Genomic DNA, 21,179 nt, shown 5'->3' on the forward strand with positions numbered 1-21,179 from the left:
TTTGACAAAATCAGTTACCTCGTTCAATGATAACCATGTTTGATTATTGTTTTCTTATGATAATTTTAACGTATATTGTGAGTTCCAACAAGTAAAACAATAAATTTATGACCCAAGCTTAAATAAAATAATTGTAAATATATCAGTAAGTACACATAGTGCTTCAACGTTGAACAAAGAGTTGCGACTATAAATTATAAAACAATTGTTATATCTCTGAATAAATGTTACAACAACTTAAATTAGAAAAAAATAAAACGAAATATGAACAGAACATAAAATTATATTTCAGTCGGTTAAAAAAAAACTTTTTGCAACCATTGACCAATTACATTAAAGTATCTGGTTATTTAAACATCCTACTATTTACATTTTGGTACATATAATCAAGTCATTTTTTTTATGTAGACACATACTCATCAGTCTCCCTGTGACTCACAAAGCTAATTTAAAATAAGTGTCGAAAGTTACGTAACTATCATTACGAACAATATTTGTGGCATCACGGTGTATACAGTTATAACTTTAATTTTAAATCGCCAAAACTAGAAATGCGGTCGCAAGTTCAGGGGTGCGGGGCGAGTGTGACGCTCAGTGGTGGATGGTGTAGAGTGCGGGGTGCGTGGGCGGCTGCAGGATGATGCGGTGCACGCCGCCCAGCTCCGGCGCCAGCCCCGACACCACGGCGCCCGGCTGCAGCTGGAACAGACACGGTTATACGCTTGCTTATCATAGATATACTCAAGTATTTGACTACCACATTAGTCCGGTGGCTCTCAAGCTTGTAGATCCTGAGGTCTTAGGACCAAACCCCTGCTCGAGCCAATAAAAATTGGATTTAACAGTAGAAAAATTCTCAGCAGTAATTGGGAAATTTGACTATTTAGAATAGAGAGTGCACTGATGTTTGCACACAAATTTGTTTGCTTTTATATGTTACAACTAAAACTCGGATTCTTTATTTTGTAATAGTCTGTATATATATTTTATTGTCTATGATACTCCTTTCAACCGAAGACTTTCAAGATGGATGTCGCTTCTTGACAGTTCCATTGTTCAAGATTTTTTTTATCAATTTTGTTTGCCTGTCGCTGTAACGAGAGTTGAGTTTGTACGTATTCCTTCCCTTACGTACTTAACCTAAAATTCTAACAATCAAATATATAGTTAAGAATAACCTGTAGTATATTGGGCAGCATGGTCTGACACGATGACGTAGCTACATGCAGCTGTTCCTGCTGCACTTGCTGTACTTGTTGAACGCCCACCGCCTAAAATAGATTACTTCGCATTAATATATCAAAAAGTACTATAGCACTAAAAAACTAGACTAATTATAAGAAAAAACGGTTAATGTGACGGCTAGTAAATATAACTTCACCTTGAATCAATAAACAAATACTTAGCTGGAAATGAACTGGTGAATATTCACTAAATGAGCTTAAATATAATGAAGGGTAAAACCGTTACTTTAAGAAGATTATTATAAAGATTAGGTATTGTCAAAATAGTTGTTAAGAAATAAAATATATTTAATTACATGTATCTGAATAGGCTGGTGCTGAGGATGTATCTGGATGGTCTGCACCTGTAGTTGCGGCTGCTGCTGACAAATACATTATCAATTTAATAAAAAAATTAATAGCATAGTGAATTCCAAATACGGATATTTGGAAAAAAAAACATATTTGGAATTCACTATGTTTATATTGAAAAAGAGTCCAATATATGGAACTATTTAAGATATATTAAACCGAGACAGGCGATGTATTGACGTCTAAATAATATTTTGACTGGAAGTCGAATAACAATACGGGATAACTTCAAATTTTATTATACATCATTGGTCGAGATTTAAATAGTATGTCATTCGTTATGAATTCGCGTTGATTGCGTTTTGAATATAAACGAACTTGCTATCGAAACTGGCAGTAAAATTAAAGATATATTAATCAAGAACTGTTTGTAATGTATCATATGGCAGTACTATTAGCAAGTCGCATGGAATATGTACATCCAAGGTTTGTTTATGTTTACTCCACGTGCCATTGAAATATGCTTTACATATGGGAACTCATTATCTTACCGTATTTATCTGTTGATGTGTCTGTTGCAGCTGCAACGACTGAACTGATGATATTACCGGGTACTGTTGCCCTCCCTGGAAAAATGTTTACCCCGGTATAATTTAATGCTAAATGTTCGTAATTATATTTAATATCTTCTTAATCGGTAATATATATTTATATTAGTATCTCTGGTAAGAATACCATTTATTATCACGGATGTGCATGTCATATGCACTTGTAAATATATTTATTAATTTACACTAGACATAGTATATGATTTTATATAAAATAAATAGATGGATGAGCTAATGGGGCACCTGGTGGTGAGTAGTTACCAACGCCCATAGACATTGGCGCTGTGGGTAATATTAACCATTCCTTACAACACCAATGCGCCACCAACCTTGGGCACTAAGATGTTATGTTCCTTGGGCCTGTGTTTACACTCACTCACCCTTAAAATTGGAACATACATTGTCCGTCCGTCTATATACTTTATAAAAAAAAATCTCACCCCAGAAACAGTGATTCCTTGCTGTACGTGATTAGTGTGTATCGGTAACGTTAGTTGTTGTACGCTTCCCACTTGCAACACTTGCTGTTGGAGCTGTTGCACTTGCTGCTGCTGCACCTGCTGTTGTTGTGCTTGCTGCTGCGCTTGCTGCTGGAGTTGTTGTTGTTGCTGCTGCTGTTGTTGTTGTTGCTGCTGCTGCTGTTGTTGTTGCTGCTGCTGTTGTTGCTGTTGTTGTTGCTGTTGCTGTTGAAGTTCTTGCTGTTGCTACACGCAAAACAAATAATAGAATAAAAGTACACATAAAACTGGGGCGTATATTTTAGTTAGATTAGTATTTCTTTTGCATACCTTGAACGCATACAACTTCTCCGACCCATCCGGACTGAACACACACATCTGCACGTGGCTGAGCATGTGTTTCTTCAAACTGTGTAAATACATATAGCTTTTCACACATATACCGCATTTAAATCTCTTCTGCGTTCCGTTCTCCCCTTGGCTTTGCACTTGGACTATTTGCCCTTCTATCTGTGCGTGCGTTTCTTCAGTTTCGGCACTTTCTTCTTTATCGATGGATTTCACTTCGGGCTCTTTGTTCGCCTGCGTTTCCGTTTCGAAATTCGTATCCGCGTCTGTCGTGTCTGGAGCTTCATTATCTTTTTTCTCCAGTAAATGTGTCTTTATGTGTTTTTTGTACGAATTGCATTCCACGAAACCTGCAAAACAAATTTAGCTTCCATTAAAAAAAAAAAACAAAATCTTTCAGCCTTTAAAAATCACTATCACTGGATTCGAATTTATGAAATCATGATTGCGATTTAATTCACATCGATTTAATACCTCACGCCGCATTCTGTACAATATTAATGGACGAAGATTCGGCAATTTTTTTTCTTAACATAAAGAACGCTTTTTTGGGGTTTGTTTCTCGCACACCGAACGTGTCTCCGAGGCTTCAATTGAAAGATGCCCCTCATCTACGCAACCCAGAGCAGAGGTGGGGTAGCTGTAATCTGACAGAAACCACTGGGCGACTATTTAGTATCGTTCTAAATGTTTACTGGGTCAGTATATGTTTACTGGTTTATTTTCTAAGGAATTTGTAAATAAAAATTGCAAAGCGTTCTAAACGGGCATCCCTGGCAGCGAGCGGCTCACCCTTCCCGCAGACGTCGCACTGGTACTTCTTCTCGCCGGTGTGCAGGCGGCGGTGCACGGCGAGGTAGGAGGCGGAGCTGAACCGCTGCGAGCACAGCGCGCAGCCGAACAGCTTCTCGCCCGTGTGCTTGCTGGAGTGCACGCGCAGCTCCGTGCGCGACGAGCAGCCCTTGAAGCACACCGGGCACACGAACCTGTGGGCACACGGCACTCGGTGCTCAGCGCTGCGGAGTCCGATACGAGGTCCTGTACCGCTTCCAACGGTACATGTCAATAATGAGACAGATCCAGTTTCGGAATCGCTAACAGGGAACACTTTATGGTGCGAGTCGTCTGAGCTCTCGGATGTCTATGGCGTGACGTTTTGACTTATTAAAGCCAAATAAAATCGTTTCGGATACATCGACAGGGCTTACTTTTTGTTCCCGGTGTGCGTGAGCAGATGGTTGTTCCTGGCGGAGGAGGTGGTGAAGCGCGCGGGACAGGCCTTGCAGGCGTAGGGCTTCTCCCCCGTGTGCGTGCGGCGGTGGTAGATTAGGGCGGACTGCTGCGCGAACTTTCGCTCGCAGAACTGACACTCGAAGGGACGCTCGCCTGGCGGGCAACGAATATTTCAATATAATGCTTGAGGTTTAGTTTGGCAGTTTAATAAATAAATGGCATAATGTAAATAACAGGCACAAGGGACATAGTATCTTAGGTATCGAGTCTGGCAGGCGAAGAAACGGTACAGTGCTATACATAAAGTTATACAACAATGGGCAAATTGGCAATCAAAAATAATAAAAAAAAAATAATTTAAAAAAAAGAGTAACTACTGAGTTTCTTGCCGGTTCTTTTCCGGAGAATCTACACTCCGAACCGGTGGTAGCTTTACTTAAAATAATTTGTTAAATGACGATTCAAAAGTGCTTGTAAAAGCCTACTTGAATAAAGTATATTTTGGTTTTGATTTTGGGCGCTTTTCCAAAGGCTAGCATTTCGCTTATGACTTATCAGCATTACAACCAGCCATAATTTAATACAAGCGATGGTTTTGACAACGTGTTTATACAAATGGTTTATATTTACGAATCAATGTACCTGTGTGAACTCTCATATGCGCATTCAGCTTCGAAACTTCATAGAACGCCTTTGTGCAAATCGTACAGACATGGTTCCGGATACCTCGGTGCTTCTTCATGTGCTGACACAGAGTCGAGTGTCGTCTGAACGTCTTGTTACATTCCGAACACTTCAGAGGCTTCTCGCCGGTGTGCAAGCGAAAATGAACCTAAAATATAAATTGTTTATTACTTGAAACATATATTAGGAAAACACAGCAGACGTTTTCTTGTCTGAATGTTTTATATAACAGTCCAAGCGATAGATTTAATAGTGTAGGCGTCTTGCACTACCATATAACGGCGATATACATATGAAAAGCATATAAAACTTTCTGCATCAAAAAGGTCATACGTGCCAATTTAAATTGTGATCAGTCAAAAAAAAGGAAAATGTAACAGCCTGGAAATGTGCCGCGGCTGGGGGTAAGGCCTCTTCTAACTTTTGAGGAGCTTTGAAGTTTACTCTAGCACGATACTCCAATGCGTGTTGTTGGATACACGAAGACACATGTACATTTCCTCGTGATGTTTTCCTTCAGCGCCGAGCACGAAATGAATTGTAAACGTAAATTAAGCTCATGGAAATTCAGAGGTAAGCACCTAGGCTAGGTTTAAACTCGCAATGATCTATTAAATTGAACGCGCTCTAACCTCCAGGCCGTCTCGATCGGTCAAACGACGTTGTAATCAATTTATGTCAGATTTATAAATATTTAAATTCCATTGAATTAAGGTAGGCTGGTAACGAACGTCTAATATCTTAATAAACTTAATTGTCATTTCACATGACATATTACATGAGTTGTTATTTTACACGTCGATTTTTGGCATTTAATAAAAAATAAAATAAATATAACATGGGATTTGACTATTACAGCATTTTGGGCGTAAAGCGTTCCTGTGATCAAATCGAGATTAAAAAGGCATATCGGCGGCTGGCACTCAAATATAATCCTGAAAAATATGGTAACGACGAAAACATGATACGAATATTTAGTCTTATCGGGGAAGCCTATGAAGTCTTAGTAGATCACAAAAATAGAGCAGTTTACGACCAGTATGGAGAGGAAGGCCTTAAAAGAGGTGTTCCGAGCCCTAAAAAATATATCCAACCTTACACTTATCACGGTGATCCCATCAAAACATACCAAGATTTTTTCGGAACGAAGAATCCATACGCGGATCTCCTAGACTACTATGAAAACCCACCGCCGATGTTCGAATCTCCACTCGGGAGAGGTTACAAGGAGAAAGATCAAACAATATTTCGACCACTCGCTCTCACTTTAGAGGAAGTTTACAAAGGCTGCTTAAAAAAAATGAAAATACAACGCTTAGTATTTACAGACGAAACATGTTCAGAATTAAAGCTGAGAGAGAAGGTATTATCAATACCAATAAAACCAGGTATATATCCTAATACGGAGATCATATTTAAGGAAGAAGGCGATCAAGGTCCGACAAGAATACCAGCTGATGTGATCTTCGTCACTGAGGACCGACCTCATGAAAATTTCATAAGATCTAGCGTAAGCGATCTCTTGATGGTCCGAACGGTTTCTCTAAAAGAAGCTCTATGTGGTATTACTATCACGGTATCCACTTTGGATGACAGAGTTTTACGAATCAAAATAACTGACGTCATAACACCGTCGTACGAAAAAGTAATCGAGGATGAAGGCCTTCCCCTACTCCCGTGCCCAAGTAAAGCTAAAGGGAATCTTATAATACGTTTCCAAATAATATTTCCAGTATATTTATCAACACGCAGTAAAAAAGCCTTCGAAGAGGCTTTCCAATTTCAAGATAAGGAGAACGAAAGATTCGATAAACTTCCTTGTGGTACCTTGGACACTTTATCTAATTACGATTAGTTCGGTTATATTATAAATATATAATTAACAAATTATAATGTTAAAAGTAACTATCGGTCTATTTGTCTATCAATTCTTATCACAATGAACCATAGACACAGAGATAGGTTGAGAATTTGATAAGCCAATTGATGTTATATAAACCTATCAAATAATTTAAATCGTAAGCAGAGCAAACTCACCTTCAAGTCAGTAGGATTATAGAAACTCTTGGAACATATAGCGCACATATAAGGCCTCTCTCCTCTGTGCCGAGCCATATGCGACCTTAATGCGTATCCACTAAAGAAGCGTTTCTCGCAAACGGTACATTGGTGCGTTTTCTGTTCGAAGTGCGTTTGTCTATGGCGATACAGCAACGTCTTGGTCGGGAACGTGCGTTGGCATACAGAACAAGTTGGCTGTTTCGGTGGTCGCTGTTCGTGGGTACGCATATGCATTTTCAACATGCCGGGACCCTAAAAATTATAGAAATGCCTAGAAAATAACATTAATAGCAAAATTTTGTCAAGTACCGAAGATAGTTTTTGATTTTTAAAGAATATTACTTTATGAATATTCCCATGAGTAGGGCTGCCTGATCGTATAGTTAGATACAAAATGTATATAATTTAGTCACATTATGTATCCAGTTTGTATAACTAAGCAGTACTAAATTAGTTGCTCTACTGGCAGCCCTGTTCATGAGTTAAGCGATTCATAGAACAAAGAGCATAGGATCACTTTGTTTCAACAAATCACTAAGCTAGTTAAAAAATAGCAATTGTCTATGATATATTCCTAATATCTTTGGTTTACGTATATAATATCTGAACAGCTAAAAAAGACTAAAGATCAATTAAAAAATGAAGTGCATAAAAGTACCCACAGACACAAATAAAAAGTTATTAAATATTTAAAAGAGAACGTATTTTTTATACAACATTGCGCATATTATTTTAAAGACATTTCATAACTTTTTTTATTTTATTTCATAACTTTGATTTTCTCTTTTTAATCTTACAATTTTTATTTCTGTTGCTCAATACGTTTCAATTGTAATAATAATACAATATCAACATAAATTTTATTGATTTGAAGGATCAATACGTATAATTTTTATTACCTATATTGTTACAGCTGAATCTATTTATACTTTATTTCAACCATAAGAGGAAAAAGGCCAAATAAACAACATTTGACAGCACAATGACGCGACATCATTGGTTGTCGAGAGTTTGATTAATCTATGATATTCACTATGCATTTGCGAAAAAATGGCGTTTTGAACATCGACGAAACTGTTGAATCGGAATTTTGGATATAAAATTAAACTGGTAATAAGTTTGTAATAGCAACAGTGTTGTATTATAAATAAATATATATTAATCATAAACTCTTAGTAGTGCACAATATAGCTTAGTTATTAGCAAATCGCATGAAATACGTAAATCTAAGGTTTGTTTATCTTTATTCCTACTTCGACTGGAATAGGCTATAGATTATCTGGTTTAATTAAAACCTAGTGCAGCAATCTTATAAGTTTAGTCAGCATAGTTTATGTCATAGAATCCGATCCCCTTTAAGCTTGATATAGTTATGTCACTTACTTTGAAAGTTCTCTCACAAATGGGACATTTGGGCGGTTTCTTGCAGTTTGCTTTGATCCAGTTTGAATGTGAGCGCATATGTAGTTTTAGCCATCTTGCATGTTTGAACTCTTTATGGCATAAATTACAAACATGGCGTCCAGGTGCCACTGATGACGTCGCTTGGAAGACTACCATTTGGAGGTAATTCTCTTCATCCGAATTCAAACCTTCGTCCGTTTTCGTTTGAGGTACTGGTTCAGTATCCAGCTACGAAAATTTTATTGCAGAAATATTAACGTTAAGGCCTTCATTGTAGACTAACAATAGTAATATATGCACGTAGACGTATAAAATATAAGTCAATCATAACGTACGTACCTTATCGATATCAAAATCTTCTTTTTGCAATATTTCTTGAGTTATATTGTTCTGATCAGCTGTTTCCGTGAAAAATCCCTCTAGGATTTGATTCGCATTGCTACTAAGTTTCGGTACTTCTATGAACTGTATAGTTCTGTATACGGATTGCACTTCTTTCTCCTTCTGCAACAGAACGTTTGTTGCTGTTACTGAATTTTAATAAGATATTATTCTTTTATTAATTAATCTCAGTGACGGACATATAGCCGTGTGCTTTCAAACAGGTGACTTTTTATCCAATAAGTCGTGAGAACACACACATACACACATATAATGTGGAATCATACATGGTTGTGTGTATTCATTAACATCCTTCTAAAAGACACTGATGTAGATCTATCTATTCACGAAGGTGCGCCACTGCCTGTTAAATTATAGGCGTTTCAATGAAATAAACTTAACAAGTACAATCTAATTTGTACTTTTTTTTGCTATCTGTACTTTTCTTCATCTCACGCACACACTTGCATGCTCGATTATCATGTTTACAAGAAATTTTGTAAGCACGAGCTTCACTCATTCATACTAATTCAAGCCGATAGTCATTTAATGTAGAGTACACCTTGGTGAATGAATAGATCTAAAGTACTTGGACTCGTCAAAATGTTAGCTAATACAATGTTTAAGTTGAGTACCTCTAGATTCTCTTTGAGAGTTTCCTCCGCCATCGCTTTCACTTGTTCGCGGAGTAAACCATCGTTTCTCTCGACGAGATCCTTGAACGCGTGAGACCGGGATATCTGGTGGACACATTGTAAGCACAGCTGGGATGGTAGTCCATCGCCCACTGCTACCTGAAACGGGTAATTTGTTTAAAACAATTTCGCACACCTTTGAATATATGAGACAATATCGCTGACAAAACACTTATAGCAGTTTTAATTAGTATTTTTAAAATTATTTATATGAATACCCATTTTTATTCAATTCAGTTACATTTGGTATGGCGTAGTATGGTTACTACGCCATACCAAATGTAAGTTTGTTCGAAGCGTAAGAATCGTGACATTTTTTGCCAAACAAGCATCTACGATAGTCCAATTGACAGGACCATTGAATTCATTACGTGATGTATACTACACGATTGTTTTAGTCAAGCATTTTGCGCTATGGTCGCGAGAAAAACGACAATATTGCCATCGAAATAACCACTACGCCAGCATGGTAACTCTACTTAGAACCATTCTAAATTTCTGATGATCAATCGTACAATACGTTAAAAGTTATTACAGTAATTGAGCTTGAATAACTTTTAACTAAAATAACCACACGTAGGTACCTGGTAGATATGTGTAGTGTGAAGTCTGATCACTCGTTTAAAGCATGAATTAATATATCGTACGACAAAATATTTACTCAGAATGTATTACTTTGCCTCACCGGTCTTTGTTAGATTGACGTTAGACTACCTTTTACAACAACTAACAGCGGTCTATTAATCTCGCGATTATCACTATTCAAAGGACAGACTCTTTTGCTCAAAGCCATTATCAAACTCTGTAATTAGTTCTATTCCATTCGCTATTCAACGAAGAATAGCAGTTGGTTTTCCCAGCAAAATATAATATACTTAGTACAGAACCACAGTTGGAGTATCTAAAGGAAATATAAACTGCGCTATTAGAGTGAAGGATTCTATTAAACCGATGAGACATCTATCCGTGATGAACGATGAGTGTACAGGTGCAGGACCAAAGGCTTTAGCTGCTTTTCAAGGCATATCAGTATTAACATTGTCTTCCTTGAAAAACAAAGACATAATTTTATTTGAACCCCAAGTCTTCAGTATTTGGCTCTATAAGAGACATTAGACCAACGAGGCGGCCGTTTATGCTATACCTAAGCAAGAAGTCTGACACACAACTTACAACACAATATATAGGCAAGGTATTCGACTCTAAATTGAGATCACGCAGATATTTTTACGCGAATTGTTACGTAATAAACATCTTTCGATAAATAATATATACTTGGTGGTAGGGCTTTGTGCAAGTCCGTCTGGGGAGGTACCACCCACTCATCAGATATTGTTGTGTTCCGGTTTGAAAGGTGAGTGAACCAGTGTAACTACAGCCACAAGGGACATAACATCTTAGTTCCCAAGGTTGGTGGAGCATTGGCGATGTAAGGAATTTTATATATATATATATATATATATATATATAATGTTAATATTTCATACAGTGCCATTATCTATGGGCGGTGGTGACCACGTAGCATCAGGCGACCCATATGCTCGTCCGCGAACCTATGTCATAAAAAAGATATTAGGTACATAATAGCAAAAAAGTGTGGAAAGCATTCGTCGATTTTGTTGTACGATATATAATAAAAGTATTTCTCGACGGTTTTAGTCGATAAAATTACAATATGAATCGGTAGTTTCTATAAATTTTGTTTTCTATCAATCATGTAGAACGGTTACTGTTTATTCAAAATAGTGTGCAGAGCCTTATCTGAAATGTTTATTCTTATTTATTATTACAGTTACGAGAATATTACCATTATAGTTTATATAGATTCGGGTAATTATCTCAATTAGTCATTCAATTAACAGCTCTGTGTCTCTACTAAGCGGCGACGTTCAATCAGCGCAGACTTTCAACTTCAAATATGAAAAGTATGCACATATAACCCACCATCTCCAAATCCTTTTAAATGGTTGAATTAAGAAAACAATACCATATTTCCTTCCTTGGTATTCAAGGTCCTTTCATACTAAAATACATCATCATCGATTGAACAATTTAACCGTGACAGCGTAACAGACGAACAGAGAGACAACTACTTTTGTAGTTATAATACTAAGGAAGTGATATAAATATGCGATTATCTAAACACTACTGCTACGACTACTTCGAGCACTCTCGAGCAGGGCCGGACCGTGAGTTTAGGGGGCCCTGGGCTAATACTACTCAGGGGCCCCACTTAAGACACACCTGAACGTAGACTTGAATTAAATTAATTTTATGGGTTTTATTAATTGCAGGATTCGCAATTAATTGCAGGGCTGCAATTTGCAAACCATACGATCTGTTTAATTTAGTAAAATGATGGATTCTTTGGCATTATCGTCTATTTTTGAAAGTTCGACTCGACTTGACTTAGCTGGGGGCAACTTGAACCCACGGGGTCCTGGGCTGAAGCCCAAAAAGCCATAGTAGATCATAGGTAGATCTGGCCCTGCTCTCGAGAATGAAATTAGGCGGTAGACACGTAACGAAAATCCTACCAAAAATTCCATTAAAATAAACCCATCATATACATAACCTCAGTTAGATATATTTAGTTTTAACAAAAAAGTTATTGTTGTAGCCTAAGACCTAAGTTACTCGTTATTACATCAGCTATTTTCCAGTAAAAGTCCCGTCAAAATCGGTCCAGCCGTTCCAGAGATTAGCCGGAACAAACAGACAGACAAAAATTGAAAAAAAAAATGTCATTTTAGTATATGTACAAATGCATTTAGTAAAAAGCGGTTACTTTAATATTAAAAACAGGTCCTCCAATTTTATTATATGTAAAGATTTATTACGTAAACATATAAAAAATTTAAATTTGAGCCGAGATGGTCCAGTGGTTAGAACACGTGCATCTTAACCGATGATTTCGGGTTCAAACCCAGGCAAGCACCACTGTGACTTCATGTGCTTAATTTGTGTTTATAATTCATCTCGTACTCGGCGGTGAAGGAAAACATCGTGAGGAAACCTGCATGTGTCTAATTTCAACGCAATTCTGCCACATGTGTATTCCACCAAGCCGCATTGGAGCAGCGTGGTGGAATATGCTCCATACCTTCTCCACGAAGGGAGAGGAGGCCTTAGCCCAGCGGTGGGAAATTTACAGGCTGTTAATGTAATGTACTAAAAAATTTAACCAATATTGGCGAATTCGCGGAATTTCTTTTTTGATACGTTTAATACGTAAGTACCGATTACAATTTAATTAATAGTATTGAATAGACTTTCTTTCAGATCAATATAATAAAATATAACATTCTGGTTGAAATAATATCGTTTAACAGTTAATTTAAACATAATTATCATGGCCACATCTTTTAAACATTAACTTATTTCATTTTCATTCAATTAAAAAAAAACATATATACATTCAGCTTTATCTTTTACGCTTTTACAGGTATTATAAAAAAAATCTAAAGACCTCAGTTAATTATTATAATCTATAGATTTATTTTGCTATCAATAAACTGTAAGTTTAGAAATAGTAAATCAAATTCATAAGCGATACATTGGAAATACCTATACGATTTAAATATTGTCAAAAATTAAAATAATATTTAAAAAAATAAGTTTTAGTATTATTATGTTTATTTGTTATTGAATTGTCAAATTTGTATATATTACAAATAATCTAAGAAAATTTTACTTTATTTAAACTTTATTAGTGTTATTTTCGATAACTTAATTTTCGGTAACCATACATAATAAACCAACCATCTCATTCACTCGTTCACACAAAACGCCTAAAATCAGAAAAGGATAGCCAGCTATTACTCAATGAATTTCCTAGAATATACAGGCACCAAAATCTTAAATGACTACCTGCTATCACGTGATTTCTAAACAAAGATGACTTGATGCGACAACCACTGTCATCACAACTCGCTTACAAGCTATATAACGAGTGAGAAAGAGACAACAACAATTTCCAAAAATAAATTTATCAATCTGTTATCTCACCTGCACTTTTGATATGCCCATTAACATTGTAGCAGTAAGTTGCTCAAATAATGGTCGCATGTCCTTCTTTATTTGCAAACAAGCACGACATATTTTCTCAAAATTATATTTCTGCGTTTTATTAGTGGCCGCCATTTTGAAGGACAGCAATCGAGCTGTTTTTGTCCTTGTTATACGGATTTCACATTTAAATTATTAATTTCTTTATATACGTTACTATTTATTTTATTTGCTCACATAATATTATTGACTTTCACACTAAAAAGCAAAACACACATCAATCGGCACAATTTATATATTAAATTTCATCCATTATAAAACGCATGTACACAAGAAAGACAGACATAGCTTTATAGTTATGAAGTCATGAGACTTTGCCAACTAGCCTATAAGGAGTGGGAGAGTGTCAGTTTCGTATGCAGTAAAAGTCCATGAGTTGAAAAGAGATAGCTATACTTACGCAACATAATCATGGTTACACAAGTAAAATGTGAAAGGTAATTGTTTTGTATTTTCAAAACTACGCTTCAGCTTATCTCATAGAAAAATATGACGTTTTAATGCAATCGGTTATTATTATTATGTACAATATTTTTCAAGTGAAGATATTAAATAAAAAAATCGACACATATGAATACGACAATAAGTATGTAAGCATGAGAGAAAGAGACAACCATTCTATTCTCGAACAAATATATTTTATTTTAAATAATCAAAAATTTCAGTATTATTGAAATATTAAAGCATTAAATATTTTAGGTATCAATTAAGTTTTATAATGAGTAATTTATATTTGTTGCTAAATACATTATATTATTATTGGCAGTAGTGGCTAAATTCAGAACAAAAAATATCTACCCGTCTCTTTTTTTTAAAGCCAATTGTTTGTATGTAAAAAGAGATAGCTAATTCTATATAAAATGTATCTTGGATTATTGTTAGAGGCAATACCGTATACCAGTTTATTTATGTATATTTTTGAATATTTATTAAAATGGTATAAAACTTGTTGATATTACAATAAAAAATATTATTTTATGGTATAACATGATTTAAAAGATATTGATCCTTATAATATCTTGATGAAATATGTAACTATTTCTCTACTACATTGTCAATGTACCTTTTGTCAACCAATTGTCAAATTCAATAAACATGAAAACCTAGATTGTCAATATAGGGAATTAAAAATACGTTCTATATTCATGGGTATTTCCAACTCCAATGTCTGAATTAAAGTATTATGTTAAATTGAAGTAGTGGTATATTATAATAACAATGAAGCATAATATCTAACGCTTTCCTTCCTCAACCGCCTAGTATCCTAAATATACAAGACAAATGTAATTAATGCTTTACAAAATTCATCAAGAATTGTTGTAAGTAATTATTAATTTTAATGTTATTTTACGGGTGTGCTTACAGATATCGAAATATGCCGGAGCACTTGGAATTACAACATCTTGTAGATCTATCGGTCGGGAGTGGCGATGAATCTGTACCGAACTTACTGGAAAATAAGAGGCCACTTATTAAACGATGTCCTTACCTCGGTTTGATACTTGCGACACTCTCATCACTATTTTTCTCACTATGCTCAGTTATTGTGAAGAGCCTGGTAAATATAGACCCTATGCAACTTGCTATGTTCCGGTTTATAGGGGTTCTATTACCAACAATACCTATTGTAATATATACAGAACAACCAGTGTTCCCTCAAGGTAAACGCGTGCTGTTAATTTTGCGATCTATTGTAGGCACAGTGGGATTAATGTTAAGTTTTTATGCATTCAGGAATATGCCGCTAGCTGATGCATCTGTTATTGTATTTTCTGTGCCAGTTTTTGTGGCACTTTTTGCTAGAGTCTTCTTAAAAGAACCCTGTGGTATTTGGAACACAATATCAATAATATTAACTCTGATTGGTGTTATATTAATAACTCATCCACCATTTATATTTGGTACCTACCAAATTGAAACAAATCAGAATTATAATAGCTTGCGGGGTGCTATTGCTGCATTTGTTTCTACAATTTTTGGTGCAAATGCTTATGTGTTACTCAGAGTTTTAAAAGGCTTACACTTTTCTGTAATTATGACCAATTTTGGTGCTATTGCTATAGTGCAAACATTGTTTTATTCTTTTATTTTTGGTGCATTGTGTATGCCAAATTGTGGGACTGAAAGGTTCCTTGTTGTGTGCCTAGCCTTATTTAGTTATTTGGGACAAATTTTGTTAACAATGTCTTTACAAATGGAGCAGGCTGGACCAGTTGCTATAGCTCGTTCTGCAGATATCGTTTTTGCATTCTTATGGCAGGTTATGTTTTTTAATGAAATACCAAGCAAGTTTTCTGTATTTGGAGCAGTATTAGTCTTGAGTTCGGTAATGCTTGTAGGCTTACGAAAATGGGCTTTGGCATTGCCTGCTGATTCACAATTGAGGAGTAAGTTAGGAGTATTGGCACAGTAATTAAAAATATGTTTTTCTATGTAAATGCAACATTTTCTAAATCTATATAATGTTCACTTCATAACTGTAATATAGAAATAAATACTCTTGCATGTCCAAGGGAAGCCTGTTTGACTGTAGGTATTCCCTTTAAAGCATAACCACTCCTGTGGGACCAAGTATTTACAAAATCCCTTTATTTTCTTGGTCACACAGATATGGCCATAACTTCACATTGGTTATGTATACATTTTTCATCTTCAATTGATTTTAGAAACCTTTAGTAACTGTTATTGATTATAATCTTGTAATTATGGCCGATGTATTTGATTCTTTATACATTATTGAGAAATCTTAACCAATACTCAATTGTAATAATTCACATATAAATATATCATACTCATATGCTCATATATATAGCATGAGTATTTGATGAATATTTGACAATATATATGTACTATACTTCATCTTTTGAAGTATAACATATAATGTTACGGTAAATAATGAAGACTGTTCAAAGTCTTGTGTTGTGTGTACTTGCCTCTATATCTCTTGTGTTGTGCTCCTTATATAAGCTTTAAATATTAATTTGTTGACATAATTGCAAATCTATTTCATATGTAAGTTTATCACAATGTTATTTACATACTTATTGTCTTTGTATTCTTCCTATTTAGATAATAAATTCTAGTCTTAAAAGTATTATTAGTTATAAGAAACAATATTGAGCTGTTTGTATTGATACATAAGACCTATTTGAAATATTATTTTACATCCTGCAATTGCTTCTAGTCATTTGTTTTTATATATATTATATAGAAGTTAGTCTCTAAGTGGTAAATAATAGAAAAAAAACTAAGTCTAGATGTTAAATTTGATATAAAAATGAGGTTTTATCATTGCTGCAAGCACTAGCAACTAGATTTCTTGTCATTCACATTCAAAAACCATAGTAATTGCACAGATAAAACTTATTATTAATTTACAAAATAACAAAACTAATAAATTTGCTGTATGTATCTTGCCTATAACATCACAACATCAGTGAAAATGAATCTCATTTTGTTTAGATAATTTTTAAATATGTGCATGGTCCCCTCTAGGAAATCCTGTCTAAAATGTAAAACATAAATACTGTTTAATATATATCAAGTCTTTCTAAATTATTTTTAAGTATATCATTGAAAACTGAAGACTATTTAAAATATTGCAACATTGTATAGTAAGTTATTTGTACAAATTAAAAAAAATAACCCGTAACTTAAATTAAATAAATAATCCTTTCAAATTTATTATGTGTACCATGTTGTAAGCTGTTATATTTTTGTCGAATAGATACTTGTGATATTATTCATAATTTAAATGTAGTTGTTTAATCGCAACGCCATATCAATATAGTCATTAACTTGAATTGTTATCATGAATACTGCATTAAAATGTTCTTTTATATAAAATGGACAATTATTGTGATATATGTCTTTGGCCAGTAATAAACCTATGTATCCATGCTTATTTGAATAAAACTGAAGTTTAAAGAATTTGTTTTAGTTTCTTTAATTTACGTAAGTTTTGGTCGCAGTAATACGATGTTTATTTTATTTTTTTTAATTTAGGGATGGTAATATTCGTTAAAAAAATTGACATTCAAATTTATTAATCCTCAAGTATTCGATTCCTTGTTCTCTGTCTTGAGTAAATACCTATTAATGTCAGAGTTCAGTGGGTCAATAGGTTTGCATATTCCACGAACAATGGAGTGTAGAAGTAAGGAGAAGTATATTTAAAGGGATATTTGTATATAATACGTCGTATAGGGTATGAAGTCACACTTACAGGAAATTATGGATTCAGTTTAGTAATAAATACGCATGTAAGATCGATTTAGTTATTAATAAAAATATATATATAGATCTGAAAAGCATTAGTTACGGATGGATACTACATTATGGAATAGTTAATAAGGAGATTTTAATCGAAACCGAATTTGTGAATATTTACGATACATTATAAAAAGTACCTTAATTGTTTTAAATATATTAGGTATACTAATTGGCTGGCTTTTTATGTGGGATACAAAGTGTGCAAACACAAGTGCACTCTATTCCTTACTCTCATAATTTGATCGGATGGCGAATGGAATACGTCTAGAAATAAATCAAGTGCAAGACTTTAAGTGCATTGCGAGGCAAGACCTGGAACACCTGGGACTTCAGAGTCACTGGTAGCTTATAGTTTCAAGATCCATATTAGTACTTTGCAGTATTTGGTAGCAGAACAGCAGCAAAACCACCGTTTTTGATTACCAGCGACTCATCAATTGTTCTACCTCAAACAACAATCAAATAAATATAATGAATATTCGAACAAATAAAACTAGTGACTCAAAGAACTTTAAAAGAAGCTCACAAAATTAGACCTTTGCCTCAAAAAAAAAAATCCGTTCGTTATCATTCACAATGACGTCTGACAGTGGTCTGACACCCATGTCATTGCCAGTCACGCATCATTGATTTTGATCACAATTTACATTTTGATGTAGTATGGACTAAAGTTAAACAATTTGATTAATTTCTTTATTTATAATAATTTTAATTCCTAGGCAAACTGCTCTTCATCCCACAACAGAATGGCGGATCGACTGACACAATTACAAGATACCATAAATCAGGTAAACACAAAAATATAATTACAAAATAATCCATCAAAAACATTGCAGTCGTAGCACAAAGATTTATAAATTTTAATTAAATAATCAAAGAAGAAAAACAAGTCATAAAATATAAATTAAAACATTATCTAAAATAAACAAACAAATATTTTTAGCAAGCTGAGCATTTCTGCAACAGTATCGGTATATTGCAACAATTTTCTACACCGAGCAAGTTTCCTGGGTTCGATCGCAGTGGCTCTCAAACACCGCAACAGCAACAAAACCAAGAGGACTATGCTATGTTATTTGCAACATTAATTTCCCGCTGTGCTAAGGACATTGATACACTAATTGAATCCTTGCCAAGTGAAGAAAGTTCAACAGAACTTCAAGTACAAAGCTTAAGGCGCTTAGAAGCTGAAAATAAGGAGGCTGCTGAGCAGTTAGAAGAAGTGAGTTGTGATTAAATTGGATACAAATGCATAATTAATTATTATCAGTATAAATTAACTTGTTAAATCTTGATGCCAATTGTAATTGTAAATGTAAAAAAAGTTAATTCTTAGAATAGTTATTGAATGAAAACTATGTCCTAATGTCTAAGTGAAATCAGTCATTTGATAATCTATTTTTAATTATAATTTTTAGGTTGTACGCCAGGGTGAGATACTGCTTGAAAAAATCCAAGGTGCTCTCAGTGATATTGCACAGTCTCAGCTCGATATGCAGAACCCAATACTCATCCTCAATAAAGATATCAAACCACAGTTATAGGATCTGAGGAGGCCCGGCGGTTACCTACGTCGGTGATCATTTTGGTATAGGATAAAATAATATGTACACGGAATAATCACTATGTAATACTTAAACCCAAAATAATGGTTAAAAAGTACATAATATTGAATTTGTTACTTTTTAATGTTGTACTTAAACATCTGTGAGTCAAATGGAAAAATTACTAATTTATTCAAAATGAGGCTAGTTTGACAGTTTATTGATTTAAAAGTTGTATAATATTAACAACTTCAAAAAAATTTTTAACCATAAAAATTATATTAAATGTTGCCATAATATCAAAAAGAAAAATGTTTTACTTAGGTTCAGTGCTGTTATTTTCTGCAAATGTTATAATTAACTAAAAAAAATCACTAACTAATAAACATTCTTTACCTTTGCATTCTTAATATGAAATTACTAAAGTCTGGGAGATTTAATTATTTGTTTAACTTTACACTTTTACAATGTTTATTACTAAAATGGTTTAAGTATATTTTTGTTATTACTTGTTTTTTTAGTTTTACAGTTCACACACATGGTTTGAAGTAATTCTATGGAAGTTTAGAAGGATCTGAAAACTTTAAGTTAAAAATTTAAAAAGACCCTATAAAAGTTCCACTATTGGGTAAAAGCCTCCTATTAAAGAGATGATTTTTCTCCACTTCGGGTTGGTTATATATAAAAGGCAAAAATCCTCAGTATATTTATATTATATTCATATTTCATCATAAGGTTTCTGGTATCACTCAGCATGACCATTTGCACAAATTAAAACTTACAATATTCAGTTATCAAACATATTTTCAATTTAATGGATCATCTCAGCTCTTAAAAATTAGCATTGAAAGTATGTTTCTTGCAAATAAAAGATTAGTAAAATTAACAATAAAAGATACTGTTAATGTTTACAATTGTTTTATATGTTATGGGTCCAAAAAAAATCCATCCTCTCAAACAGAAATTACCTTTTTGACGACCTCCCTGTTCGAGTAGTGTGTACACCGGTTTTCATGGATACGCCACTCCTTGGTCCCGGGTTCGATTCCGGCCGAGTCGACGTAGAAAAAGTTCAGTAGTTTTGTATGTTGTCTAGGGTCTGGGTGTATGTGGTACCGTAGTTACTTTAACACAAGTGTTTTAGCTACTTACATTGGGATCAGAGTAATGTATGTGATGTTGTCCAATATTTATTATTATCAAAATCGGTCCAGCTGTTTTGGAAAAGTTCAGTGACATTCACACATGCTGAAAAATTATATATACACAAAATAAAATAAATTAATAAAAAAAAACATTAAATTAACAGCAGTATTTGAAAACATTGAATATCGATTTACGCATTTGCAAATTAAAGTTCATTGCCACTGAAGCTGACAACCGACACAATTAAAACCACTTGAATAAGTAAACTTAATATGTTATTTAGTAAGGTGTGAAATTCTGATCTTGCAGTTTATTTAATTTTAAATGCTTTTTTTAAGATTATAAGTGTTCAAAATAATAAGATTGTCAAGAAAAAAAGGGTTCATAGAGATACTACTCTTTGAAAATCGACATAATATATTGTAAATAAACATAATTGTAAAATGGTTCAGTATTAAACTTTTTTTTTATATTGAAATGTTTATTTTCTCAGATATTTTGAACTCGTGAGGAGTGTCGTGGTGTTTCTTTCGTGTGATAAATCTTGTGGGCTATCAATATCGTGTTAGTTGAAGTCTTTTTTTTTTTTATAGTTGTGCTGGCAAATGTTTGATCTGATAGTAGATTATAGATATTGGCGCGTGTAAGAAATATAATACTTACATCCTTTACATCTTCAAATCGTAACCAATAGGCTATTTAAATGCGAAAAATAGTGTCAATTATTGTAATCATTATAAAT

The 21,179-nt window shown here is 34.1% G+C and overlaps 4 protein-coding genes across 8 annotated transcripts; 3 read left to right on the top strand and 1 right to left on the bottom strand.

The window, feature by feature from the left end:
* Window positions 1-265: 265 nt before the first annotated feature.
* On the bottom strand, window positions 266-13,794 carry LOC113395543 (oocyte zinc finger protein XlCOF6-like). Of its 5 annotated transcripts, none has more exons than XM_064218216.1 (14): window positions 13,416-13,794; window positions 9,348-9,506; window positions 8,671-8,835; window positions 8,311-8,559; window positions 6,904-7,179; window positions 4,825-5,014; window positions 4,158-4,335; window positions 3,742-3,935; window positions 2,932-3,299; window positions 2,584-2,781; window positions 2,087-2,161; window positions 1,541-1,606; window positions 1,179-1,271; window positions 266-699 (listed from the first exon to the last, which is right to left on the bottom strand). In XM_064218216.1, the coding sequence occupies exons 1-14, from the start codon at window positions 13,548-13,550 to the stop codon at window positions 592-594; spliced, it is 2,454 nt and encodes an 817-aa protein (XP_064074286.1). In that variant the 5' UTR covers window positions 13,551-13,794; the 3' UTR covers window positions 266-591. The 5 variants fall into 5 exon arrangements, with proteins under 5 accessions (XP_064074286.1, XP_064074285.1, XP_064074284.1 ...); XM_064218215.1 differs by having other exon boundaries at window positions 2,584-2,808; XM_064218214.1 differs by having other exon boundaries at window positions 2,584-2,820.
* LOC135193886 (dnaJ homolog subfamily B member 13-like) lies at window positions 5,640-6,767 on the top strand. The gene has a single exon (XM_064218217.1). The coding sequence runs from the start codon at window positions 5,705-5,707 to the stop codon at window positions 6,719-6,721; it is 1,017 nt and encodes a 338-aa protein (XP_064074287.1). The 5' UTR covers window positions 5,640-5,704; the 3' UTR covers window positions 6,722-6,767.
* Window positions 13,795-14,544: 750 nt separating the features above from the next.
* Window positions 14,545-16,867, top strand: LOC113395544 (solute carrier family 35 member G1). The gene is made up of 2 exons (XM_026633151.2): window positions 14,545-14,758; window positions 14,841-16,867. The coding sequence occupies exon 2, from the start codon at window positions 14,851-14,853 to the stop codon at window positions 15,886-15,888; it is 1,038 nt and encodes a 345-aa protein (XP_026488936.1). The 5' UTR covers window positions 14,545-14,758; window positions 14,841-14,850; the 3' UTR covers window positions 15,889-16,867.
* A 1,472-nt stretch (window positions 16,868-18,339) lies between these two features.
* Window positions 18,340-20,622, top strand: LOC113395568 (mediator of RNA polymerase II transcription subunit 21). The gene is made up of 3 exons (XM_026633182.2): window positions 18,340-18,535; window positions 18,691-18,969; window positions 19,166-20,622. The coding sequence occupies exons 1-3, from the start codon at window positions 18,494-18,496 to the stop codon at window positions 19,289-19,291; spliced, it is 447 nt and encodes a 148-aa protein (XP_026488967.1). The 5' UTR covers window positions 18,340-18,493; the 3' UTR covers window positions 19,292-20,622.
* Window positions 20,623-21,179: the final 557 nt, after the last annotated feature.

Source organism: Vanessa tameamea, chromosome 21 (assembly GCF_037043105.1).
Source record: "Vanessa tameamea isolate UH-Manoa-2023 chromosome 21, ilVanTame1 primary haplotype, whole genome shotgun sequence".
Taxonomy (NCBI): domain Eukaryota; kingdom Metazoa; phylum Arthropoda; class Insecta; order Lepidoptera; family Nymphalidae; genus Vanessa; species Vanessa tameamea.

Excerpts from the sequence above, each read along its gene's own strand:
- LOC135193886 (XM_064218217.1), top strand. The coding sequence starts at position 5,705 with ATGGGATTTGACTATTACAGCATTTTGGGCGTAAAGCGTTCCTGTGAT.
- LOC113395543 (XM_026633146.2), bottom strand. The coding sequence starts at position 13,550 with ATGGCGGCCACTAATAAAACGCAGAAATATAATTTTGAGAAAATATGT. Across the intron at positions 7,180-8,310 it reads TTTGTGAGAGAACTTTCAAA|GGTCCCGGCATGTTGAAAAT; the intron begins GTAAGTGACATA and ends TATAATTTTTAG. Across the intron at positions 2,848-2,931 it reads AGAAGTTGTATGCGTTCAAG|CAACAGCAAGAACTTCAACA; the intron begins GTATGCAAAAGA and ends TTTTGCGTGTAG.
- LOC113395544 (XM_026633151.2), top strand. The coding sequence starts at position 14,851 with ATGCCGGAGCACTTGGAATTACAACATCTTGTAGATCTATCGGTCGGG.
- LOC113395568 (XM_026633182.2), top strand. The coding sequence starts at position 18,494 with ATGGCGGATCGACTGACACAATTACAAGATACCATAAATCAG. Across the intron at positions 18,536-18,690 it reads TACAAGATACCATAAATCAG|CAAGCTGAGCATTTCTGCAA; the intron begins GTAAACACAAAA and ends AAATATTTTTAG. Across the intron at positions 18,970-19,165 it reads CTGCTGAGCAGTTAGAAGAA|GTTGTACGCCAGGGTGAGAT; the intron begins GTGAGTTGTGAT and ends TATAATTTTTAG.